This window comes from Rhinolophus sinicus, linkage group LG05 (assembly GCF_036562045.2).
Source record: "Rhinolophus sinicus isolate RSC01 linkage group LG05, ASM3656204v1, whole genome shotgun sequence".
NCBI classification, from domain to species: domain Eukaryota; kingdom Metazoa; phylum Chordata; class Mammalia; order Chiroptera; family Rhinolophidae; genus Rhinolophus; species Rhinolophus sinicus.
The window spans coordinates 32,716,549-32,728,818 of record NC_133755.1 but is presented as its reverse complement, the minus strand read 5'-3'; the positions used below and the strand labels follow the sequence as shown (position 1 = coordinate 32,728,818).

At 34.6% G+C, this 12,270-nt stretch overlaps 1 protein-coding gene across 1 annotated transcript in view; it reads right to left on the bottom strand.

Moving 5' to 3' along the window:
- Positions 1–97: 97 nt before the first annotated feature.
- Positions 98–12,270, bottom strand: part of MSH2 (mutS homolog 2) — a 62,189-nt gene continuing 50,016 nt past the window's right edge. The window contains exons 11-16 of the mRNA XM_019748649.2: positions 10,141–10,238; positions 7,578–7,823; positions 6,292–6,496; positions 4,906–5,153; positions 2,754–2,929; positions 98–409 (exon numbers count right to left, since the gene is read on the bottom strand). Coding sequence (XP_019604208.1) covers positions 239–409; positions 2,754–2,929; positions 4,906–5,153; positions 6,292–6,496; positions 7,578–7,823; positions 10,141–10,238 — 1,144 coding nt within the window. The 3' untranslated portion in view covers positions 98–238. The remainder of the gene's footprint in view (positions 410–2,753; positions 2,930–4,905; positions 5,154–6,291; positions 6,497–7,577; positions 7,824–10,140; positions 10,239–12,270) is intronic.

The window sequence follows — 12,270 nt, the reverse complement described above, 5'->3', positions numbered from 1 at the left end:
TTGCCTACTATTGCCCATGTCCATTGAAGTAGTCCTCAGTTACGACTATCATTTGTCAAAATAAAAATCTTTGAAAACACACTCAAGTAGAGCAAAGTATTACTAAAGATTTTATTAAGTTGATATCCCATGGGCATCAATTGCCAACACTATGGAAAAGAGGTTAATATAAAACAATACAAAAGGATTACAAACAACAGCTTGTCAGTATTATGTTCATTCCATTGGTGGGATTTTCTCACGTAGAAACCTTTATTCGCGAAATGATTTTATTTACAAACCCATTATTCTTTGCTATCACCTCAGCTTTCAGCTGTTTTAACTTTAATGTGATGTCTTCTTCCGACATTTCAGTCAAAGGCATTTGCTTCACCTTGCATAAAAACTCCTGAATAATTTTTTCACCTTCCTGAAAAACGTGAACATTCCATTAGTCCTTAAAATACCTTTTCTAAAAGTCACATTAAATAGTAATGCATTGTTTCATTAAATTTCCATCTCAAAATGCCATCGAATATTTAAAGAACATTCTTTAAATTTTAAGCGTGTACTGTCTAGAATATCCAGTTGACCCCTGAACAAAGCGGAGGTCAGGACTGCTGACCTCCCCGGGTAGACTCCAATCCTTGTGTAACTTTTGACTCCTCAAAAACTTTACTATTAGCCTACTGGTGACCGGAAGCCCTACCCAAAACATAAACAGTCAATTAACACATATGTTAACATATGTTATGTTATATTTATTATATACTGTATTCCTAAAATAAACTAGAGAAAAAAAATGTTAAGACTATCATAAGCAAGAGAAAATACATTTACAGTATTGAAAGAAACCCATGTATAAGTGAACCCATGCAAATGTAAACCCATGCTGTTTAAGGGTCAACTGTATAGCAGAGCCCTTAGTTGACCATATTTCTTCATAGGAGACCATTAAAAGGATATTCAGCTGCTAATGCATTTTCAGCTGCTAATGACAAAGGGGCTGAACACATATTAGCAGTTCCTAGATCCCTCAGTGTTACAAATGATAAAATCTTAGTCTTCCGGGAAAAAAGAATACCATAAGGCATAAACAGTAACTGAAATTTAATACTCATACACAGGATGTTTCTTTTATTTATTTTACTGCCCAGTTATTGTCATTCTAAAGAATGTTTATTATTTGCCGTATGACCTTATCCACATTCCTCACCCATAAAAAGGGGAAAACAGTATTACCAACCTCACCGGGCTGTTGTGAGAATTAAAAGAGTTAATCTGTGTAAAGCGCAGTGCTGGGTAATGGGTAAGCACGGTGTAAGTGTTTATTATTGCATATGTAGCAGAACTAAAATATCTGCCTTTCACACAGGAAGCTATTAGGTTGGTGCAAAAGTCATTGCAGTTTAAAAGGTTAAAAATGATTGCAAAAACTGCAATGACTTTTGCACCAACCTAATAGTTGGTAATAAGTACCCTAAAGGTGAAAGATAGCTATCAAAATAAGATAAAGGAAAAACAGTTCTCTATTAAACAAGTGCACTTTTGTCTCCCCTAGCTTAAATTTTTTTCAAAATACTTTGTAATTAATATTATCGAAAGTACATCATTTCTGTTCCAACTGGAAACTAGATTATCTAAAAGAACCTTCCTAATCCCAGATCACTGATAGCTGTCGTGCTGATACCACGACCATTTCCAACTGAACATAGCAATCTTCCATATTTAAAACTGTTAACAAAACTATAACCCATTTTTCCTGCTTATATGGGTACAACAGATAAAACCACACTTTAAAGCTCAAAAACCATACACATCAGCGATTACCACATCAATTATCCTTCAAGTAAGAACAAAAAGTTCACTTGGTGAAAGCTAAAAGTGTGACAAGTAAGAAGTTGTCACAATGAGTACCACAGTAAATGTTACCAGGACCCAGCAGTGAACTAAGGTCCTTTTATTTTCATTATTACAGAGAACTAATAATCCCTTAATTTTTAAAAAGTACATTGGGCATAGGCTTGTACCTCTAAATTTCACCCATCACGCAGAGAAGGCCCACTTCTTCGATGACAACTGAAACATCCTGCCCACAAAGAGCTTTCCCCAGTAAACATTTCTCATATTCGTTATTCTTATCTCTCCAACTAGATTCCAGACAACGCGAGGGCAGGAACTATTTTTATTTCTTTGGTATTCTCTTAACTGAACACTGAGCAAGTATGCAACCTAAGTGAACTTGATCTATTCATTTATGAAGTAGTCAAAGATCTGCTGGACATCTATTAACTCCCTGGAATTATTTTAAACCTAGACTAATACTCCTATCCTCCTCCTTTTTAACTCTGGTATTTAAGAATGTTATCTTTCGGTCATGCAGACGTGTTTCCCTGAAAATAAGACCTAGCCGGACAATCAGCCCTCATGTGTCTTTTGGAGCAAAAATTAATATAAGATGCAATATTGTATTACATTATAATTATACTATATTATATTATATAATTATATATTATTAGTAAAATAAGACCAGGTTTTATATTAATTTTTGCTCCAAAAGACACATTAAAGCTGATTGTCCGACTAGGTCTTATTCTCGGGGAAACACGGTAGTACAGAAATCAAAATGAAAGATTCTTTGCCATGCCAAGAAATGTTAAGTGAAAGCCAATAATGAATGAACAATAAATATTACAATCATATGGAACAAAAATAACTCCTCTTGTAACCTCTTGTAACAGAGGTTAAATAACTACAAAAGCAATCTGACAAACCTCTCTTTCCAGATAGCACCTCTTTGCTGCTGGTTCCATTTCGTCATTTTCTTGTGATTCTCCAATATTCTGAAACTCCTCCAGTTCCAGGGCTTTTTGTTTAGCACACTCTATTACATGCTTAGGGAAATTAGCAAGCTCTGCAACATGAATCCCAAAACTTTGATCACAGACACCTACAACAAAATTGGCAAGTGTGAAGGGTAGGGTCGGAAGAAACAACAATTTATGCAAATGGCACTTTTCCTTCTTACCTTGTCATTAGAAAACTCAATTTTGTATTATTTCAAACATATTAGCCAACTGTTTCAGAGTAACTTAGACAAAGGAATTTTAATTAAGCCTCCAGCGAAAAGTGATTATGACTTGGCACATAGTGCTATTATTTTATCCTTGACAAATGTAGTAGGAAAAATAAAAATAGCAGAGAAAAAGGCTTGACAGATAATCCTCAAAGGCCTAGGCAAATATCTAAATCCAAAAAAATTAATCAACCCAATATCTCTCTAAGGTTTTCTCATTTCCTAAGGGAGGAACTAAAGTACTAAGAAAAATAAATAAATGTAAGAGTGTCACTAATTAGGAGGTGCATTTAATTCAAAATATACTGACTTATTATTAGTGAATGGTCTGTTCTCTGGATCTACCTACAGCATTTTCTAGAGATGTTGACTCCGGAAAACTGGCTGGATAAATCTATTTAAATATTTACAATACTTTTCTTGGAAAAGTTACCTACTATTCTTACATAATCTCATTCTGATTCTGCAAACAAATGACATTGGAATTTCTTTTTTTTTTTTAAACATTTATTTAAGTGTGTTTTTCAGGATCCATCAGCTCCAAGTCAATCTAGTTGTGGAGGGCACAGCTCACACTGGCCCATCTGGGGATCGAACCGGCAACCATGGTGTTACAAGCATTGCACTCCAACCAACTGAGCCAACCAGACCCTGACAATGGAATTTTTGACCCAAATCACTAATAAACTTATAGACTAGGTAGGTGATCTCCATCCCCATTCACAGAAAATAAACTGACTTAAGACATTACTTCCAAACATTTAATACAAATGATGCGAAGTTATTATGGAGCTTCCATTTTTGCCTCAATTATGTAGCAACTGTAAATTTTGGGGGTGCCTAGTAATGTACTCCATGCATTCTTGAGCTGGATACTTTGCACAACTAAGACAAACAAATAAAAATAAAACAGAAGCCAGTGTTTGATAAACAACCACAGTGAAGGACAAACTTTTTCCTACCTTCTCGGTACTTCACCTGGCCTTTTTTAAATATTCTAAACCCATTTCTGTATCATACAAAACACAATGATTTATAAGCAAACCCTCAATTTCATGCTAAATGCCAAGTCCAACTAAAAGTGTCTATTTTTTGTGTCAATAATAATGTAAACACAGTAACTCAAAAGGATTCTCACTAAAACATAAATAACAAATGATAAAAGACCAAAAATAATGCACCATTTATGTGCAACCAACTGATGCAGAAAAACATGTTCATGGAAAATCAGAAAGCCATATTAAATGTTATTCTGATGACTGGTGAAATGTTTAATAACGTACTTTATAGTATGTTGATCTTGACTTAGTAATCTGATTAGCTGCCAGACCCACAAATGACAAACTTTTCTGAAAAGATGAAATGCCAACAAATAAGTCATTCCTTATGTGCTAACTACTAACAATTTCAGGATTTCTGGAAACCCCAGTTTTAAATGAACCCGTTTAGGTAACACACACTAACAATCAGATACTCCCAATAAGTAGTTTATTAAATAGTTAACAGCTGGAGCCTTAGAACGTCAAGGCTTACTGTTACTATCTGTTATAGTAGCTAATTTGACAAGAAAATGTACTGCCACGGGAGGTAGTATAAAACCCCTCTGAGATGATGTTCAGGAGTATAACTCATTCTTTCTGTGATTGTTTTAGAATGAATGGTCCTATTACGAGACACAGAAATAGAAATAATGTACCACATCCCTGCCCCCAGACTGCGAATTAAAAGTAAATGTGTTCTGTAAAAACACCAATTAATTCATACTAATCTAGAATAAGGTCATTACTGATGATTTCAAGTCTCCCACTGTCACACTCTGAATTCACGGTACACCAGCGGTATACACTCACCTTTCTTCACCTGATAAAGCATAGTTAAGGTCTCTTCAGTAGTTAGTGCTGTGACATGTAGATTATTAACAGTTGGTATCTGATTAGCCAAGGCAGTAAGTTCATGAAAGTGGGTCGCAAACATGCAAAAAGCACCGATCTTTGTTGCAATGTACTCTGATATAGCCCATGCTAACCCAAATCCATCATAGGTAGAGGTTCCTCTTCCCAATTCATCTATGATTATTAAAGAATCTTTGGTCGCAGACCTGAAACACATGGTTACATGAAAATTTCCCATGACACAGTATGTGGTAATGCAAAAAAATATATATATGACAACACAATTGGAAAAATGTGCAACAAACCTAACAAATTCATTATCTTAACATATTTAAAAAATTACAACAAAGTCAATAAAGGGCACTAAAACTTCAGTAGAAAAATGGGCATGGACATGAAAAGTGATGGAAGAAGAAACAAAAGGTGAATACATTATTTTTAAATTACCAATCTCACTAGTAATAAAGAATTTCCAAATAAAGCAGCTATCATTCATTTCTTACCAATCAAATCAGTAAAATTAAAAAACAATAATACCACCTGAAGATGGAACAAGGGTACGATGACATGAACAGTGGGATACACAGCTGATTGTCATGAAAATTTGTGTGCCTGCCACAATGCGAGATATTAGCAGTCTTTCTTTTTCCTATCTTTAACCAAATGTAAGAGGGGGGAAATTATTTTTAATTAGAGAATTTGACAGTTCTTCATGTACTTATTAGTCATTTATTTTTTTCTGTGAATTGCCACTGAATTTTAACTTGTTGACTAATTATTATACCAAACAAATAATAGATACATAATTTACTAAGGACACCAAGAATCAGAAGGCATGGCCTCCCTTCCTTCAAAGAAACTCGCAAAAAGTGAAATACAAGTAAGAGATTTCAGTAACCTCTAAAATAAAAACCTAGTAAATTAGAAGCATGTCAGAGTTCAATGAAGAAACACCCATGACCTTAGGCTCATGTGACAGAGAAAATCACTGGAGAAGTAGAATATTTCTGTCATTAGGACCTGTGCACATGGGAAAGGACTTGAGTTAAAGACAAGGAGGGACCATGCGGGTAGTGTGAACAGTGCAGGCAAAAGCATGGCGGTGGGGCAGATTTACAAGGTGAACAACTACCAGAAATCTTAAGACAACTTTAAAAAATCAAAGAAGCATTCCACAACTATCACCAATCACCCTTTTAAGATAATACAAAGTACATAAAGTTCACAGGAAAACTATTAAACTACATAAAAGTTCTCATATGATTTATAGATGAATCTGCAAATGTACCTTCATAGGACAGGGACATTTATTTCCATTTTCAGGGGACTCAGAAATGCACTCACCTGAGAATAGAAGCAGTTTCTAACATTTCAGCCATGAAGGTGGAGACTCCTTTCAACTGACTGTCACCAGCCCCGACCCGGGCCAAGATACAGTCCACGATGGACACTTCTGCTGACTCACATGGCACAAAACACCCAATTTGGGCCATGAGAACTATCACCCCAGTTTGGCGAATATATGTTGATTTACCTCCCATATTGGGGCCTATGAGACAAATTACATCAAAAAGCAAGATTATTCATTTATTTCTGCTACTAATAAATTAACTTTGAGTCCTAAATTACACATTGGTGACTAATCACCTAGGTGACGTGATATGGCACACAAGCAGAACGATAAACTGCCCAAAGACACGGAAAAGTCACCGCCCACACTATTCCCTGAAGTAACACTACTTTCTCTTTGACAAACCTACACTGCTCCCTTCATGGAAAAGGACCCATAAAAAATATACCATAACTGTAATTTGACCACAACCTAGAAAGACCATATAGACATTTTCCCATAGCTCACAGAACTGCTTGCAGCATCATCTTAAAGGCTTAATTGACTAATTAAACTAAACACTGTAACTCATTAATAAATGGGCTTTTAGTGAACAGATCAGTATGGTCAAGTCCTTCAAATCACTTAAACTCCACACTAAAGCCCTAAGACATGACCCTACTTTTGGACAATGTACAATTTACATGTCTGGATTAGATATATGAGCAACTTGAAAATCCATTTGGAGAAAGAACGCAATCACTGACGATTTCCCCAATACACTTGCCCAAAGAATCTTAATTCCCTCCCCTTTGTTTTTAAGAATGTAGTTAAGATCTCTCAAAACACTTTAGTAGTTTGAGACACATTACACTCGTCTATAAGCAGGTTACTTTTTTTGAGTTTCACACAAATCTAGTGCCACGTCTTTAAAAGAACTGCTACCCTAAGCTGAAGTCATTCCAGCAGCCAATTCTGCTTGGCCTTCAATGACCTCACTATTGAAAGGTCTGACTCAAAGGTAAGATTTGAGGGTGAAAGAGTGTTCATTTTCAAATGCACTGAACCCCTGGAACAGAAGTTTCACATAAATACAATATCATCTTATAAGCTTTCCCTCGTCTTCCAAATCTTCCCTCTAACCCAAATGTGAATACATTACTCACTAGTATGAATAACATGTTCTTTTTCTAATGTCAAGGACTATGATTTTCTTCATCAATTTTAAACATACTTCTCCAACATTTAAAAAAAAAAAGGAAACATTATCCAAAAAAAGCCCATAAACTAGGTTTTTTACCAGTGATGATGTGGAACATCTGTTTATCTTTTTCAAAGTGAACGTCATTAGGAATAAATGCAACTTCATCTTGAACTTCAACACAAGCATGTCTGGATGCTTTTAATTTAATTCTTCCTTGTCCTTTCTCCAAAATGACCGGCCGCACATATGGGACAGGTGCTCCATTTGACACATGAGCAAAGCTGACAACAGCATCTAGCTGAGCTAGCACATCATTGAGCGTCTGCATTGGTTCTACGTAGCCTATATAAAACAGAAAATGTGCACAGAAATATTGAATAAAAAAATACATATAGGCAGCTGTAAGAAGAAATGTAACTTACCCATTGGGAATTCAAACTCTATCTCCTAATTTATATAATTTTAAAAAATTAATAGACGTTTGCCATAACTAAACTTGAAAGTAACACCTAAAACTCACATGAGGTTAAAATGTGTTGCTAAATCTTCCCCCAGTATAAACAGATTTCAAAAATACAAAGAGTTATGCCCCTCCCTTACCAAAACCATTAAAATATAAAAGCACACACTGCCCATAAAGAAATGAGGTAGAGATTAAAAAAAAAAAAAACCTAACAAGGAAGCTTTCATAATATGTTGGTAAGGTGAGAAAAGCAGGGTGCAGTAACATCTGAGGCATTCTTGCAACTCTAAGACACACCTTTTACTAATTTTTTAGAGTCTGAAACCAGGAAGGCATTTCACAATTAACGTAAAAAACATACAAACACCAGGTAATAGATATAATGTGACCTTCAGGTCTACACATGTAAAACCTGACCGTCAGACTTTTACTTGAGCCTTTTTTCCCCATTGATATCACATGCAATTGAATTTTAGCATAAATTTAGTTCCACAACTGTCACTTAAAATACTTCCAACAGCATTCTACTCTGCTAGAGCATTAAAACTAAAAGCTAATTAATCGAGGGGTATCGTTGCCCCTTAGAATAGTAACAGTCAATATGTTTCTTGGCTTCCCTCAAATACTCATTTGATAAAATATGATTTGCCTCTTAGGAACTTGTAAATAAAACTCTGCTTCTATTTAACAGTTCTTATTTGATACTGGACACCAGTATGACACTTATAAGCTTAAGGGACTTTTCATTAGAAACAAAAGCAGATCAGAGAACATGTCTTATGGTTAAGGGTAAACAAAATTGAGAACTAGATGTGATCTAAGTTTTTCACGGTAGTAATGTCTGGATTGAAACTCTAAGCATTTCTCTAAAACTATTTTTATTCCATAGAGAAAAAAATCTTAACACATAAAATGAAAAACAAAACAAAACAAAAAAACCTAAGGGCTAGTATGTACATTAAAAAGTCACTGACACACGCTGGGCAAAGCATGTTTAGGCAATAAAACTGTCAAAATTTCAGAATAGATTCTAAAATTTTAATAGGTTGGAGGGGTTTAACAGACCCACATTTATGTAGAACTGTCACATAGACATCAATGTGCCAAAAGCTTCAAGGGACATTCAAGAGAATAGTGTTCAATTTTAGAAAAATAAAATTTGAGTAGTCAAATGATAGTAATTTTGACTCATCATTAATTCCCTTGCTCCTCATAAGTGATAAAATGTTTTGAAAATAAAAATTAACTATGACTGGCCAAATACAAATAATTCTGTTTCACCACTTTAAAAAAACAAAGGAAATACAGTTCACACTACACTATCATGTAGTAAATAGGACCCTGTGAGAATTACTTACACATTAGTCATTTCTAATTACTTTAAAACTCACAAAACTTCTAACAAATCAATAAGCATATGTTTATAATCGCTGTTAACAGCACCTCTTCTGGTTTAAGAGCAAGATAGAAAACTATAAAAATGACCCATTACATTTTTAAATATAGTTGTAAATGTGTGTACTAAACCAAGATTTCATTTAAATTCAAGGTGACTCCAAATACAAAACCTTCAATTTAAATGTTTAAATCTAGCGGCTTTAACTTACTAGGTGCTTAATGAATATTAATTAGTTTTTGAGAAAGATTCACAGTTTGCAGATATAGTGTTTACAGGGTTCTTAAAAATGCAGTCTAGGCTAAGGAACATGATTCAACAAGGAGATTATAATGCTACAGTTACCTGATACCACCAAGCAAAAATGTAACCTTTACAAATCTCATTCATCTCATAACCAATATAAGTTCTATGTCTCATGAGTAATTTCTATTTGCGTTTTGGTGGTATTTGTTTCCATAACCCAGAGCATGAGCCTGCGGATAATCTGCTGCTGCCTGGTGTTTCTTGCCCTTGTTACACCTACAATAAGTTTTGTGCTTTTCTCTACACTTGTTTTTCAGGGTATTCTCATTCCTTAGGCTGCACTAGCTTCTCTTTCTATGTACCAGGGTAATTTCCAATTACTTTTCCCACCACAATATAGCAGGCATTATTTGGTAGGTAACCTAACATAACAAACAGTCACAGTGTGTAAAAGCTTTTTAAAAGAACCACTCTTCAAGCATCCTGATGTTTTTCTATTATCAAAAATCAGGTCACATTTAGAATATTTAATATATTGACTCCATTAAATTTACCTGAAGAAATATTGACAATTTCTTTAACAATAGCATCCTGCGCTTCCTCATACTCAGTTTTATTTTTGGTATACTCTTCATTGAGAGATGTCAATGTGCTGCAAATCAAGATAATGATATTATTAAAAAGATTAAAACATCTACTAAAGGTAATGTGCACTACATAAATATATCTAGATCCTATAAAGCATCAAACCAATAATTAAAATGAAAATATCACTAGAAAATGAGCAACTCATTAGAGGCAAATGTGGCTGGAATTCAGTGTATCAATATTTATGCTATTCACAACAGTTCACTGGAATAATTCTTCCTGTAACAATAGTTATTCAGTTACATAAAATTATAATCTGTGATCTTTTCTAAAATGTTTAAATGGAGTAAGTCCTCATCCTGTTAGGATAGAGGCCATCCCCCTTTTAAAACACACACGTGCACGGGCGTGCATACACACACATGGATATACACATATACAAACACACACAGTTTCTCTCATTACTGTAATTATCTTTTGATACTGAAGGCTGTCAAAGTAAGGAGAATGTTTCGAAAACTAAATCTTATTGAGGAATTTAAAGAGAAAATAAACAAGGTAGAAATAAAAAATGCTGCAGATGAGAATAAAGTGAAAAATACTCACTGGTATCAAAGGAAGGGGTTGAAATTAAAGACAAGTGAGGAGGCATAAAGAGAAAGAGGGGGAAGTACTTATCAGAAGAAGGGTATCGGTAAACCAAGGCAATAATTGTGAACTTGATGGAATTAGTTAATGACCTAAAACACATAGCTTACAACTCAAGAACAGTACATGGGCAAGTGGCAGCACAAAAAGACTACTAGGAAACAGGTAAATGGAAAGAATTACAGGAAGAAAAAGCAAGAGGTAAAGACATTATAAAGTGAGACCACTATGTGAAAGAAAGGGAAGCAAGAGATAAAAGCAGAGGTGGACAGCAATCAGATTGTATAGGTCATTATAAACATTTTAGTTTTCTGGATGACAGATACTGGAAGATTTAAGAAGAAAAATTAAATGAGCAAAGTCAGATACAAAAGCATTCAATTGTTGGAAAAAAGATCAACGAAATGAATTTTTCACAACTTTTGGAATCACTGTAGTCATTCAGTTCAATCTCTTTTATATGTTATAACTAACAAACGGGTTACTTGAAGATGATTGTAACACCCACGAAGTTCTATCTCGTCTAAGCTAAAATATATACACATTTCTTCAATCAGGGATATAGTGTGATAGAAAAACAACAACTATTAAATTTGGCGAGATGTAGGTTTGAGTATCTAGCGTGACTAGCTGTTTAACCCTGGGGAATTGGGAGTTTCAGCTTCTTCATCTAAGAAATTAGAAAAATATACCCCAAGCTATTATTTCAGAGAACTGTTATGAGGAACAAACTAAACTGACTGTTTTCATTACTGGGGTGTCTGAACACCTAATAATGTCTGCACATAATAGACACTCAAAATACTTGTTAAATAAACGGATAAAAGGGAATCGTGTCTATATAAAAGCTACCTGTAAAATACTGGGAATATTCAGGAGAGGTGAAAAGCAAGGCTCGCCATAAGTTCTAGCACAGTACAGAAGAGAAAGGAAAAACGCTCTCCCTCTCCACTCCCAAAGCCACATATTTATTTTAAAATAATTATCTTTCTTCACCTATGAATAACTTGCTTATGTTAGAGATTCCTAACATCAGCAAGGGAAAAGGTAGGAAAAAAAACTGGGAAGGTTTTTTTCAACATGGAACATGATTTTTTTAAAAAGCTGTAGTCTAATGAGTGGCCTCATTAAGGCGGGGAGACATCTCCCTAAACTAATGTATACGGCCACTTAATACAGCAGAAGAATGTTTTTACTTGACAAATGATAACAAAGTTTTCTTAGGAAAAAAGTAAAGGTGAAAATAACTAAAGCAGAACTATGAGCGGGAACTAACTCTTAACGGATATGGAAACATAAAATAAATGTAATACAATCTATTTCATATTGACAAAAGAATGGTGAGACAGGTGAAAATCTAATCTTATAAACAAAAGTGTCAAAGTGCCACTTCTCTCAATGAGGAAGAGAGGGATAGTTTTAACAAGTGGTGATGGGACACCTGACTA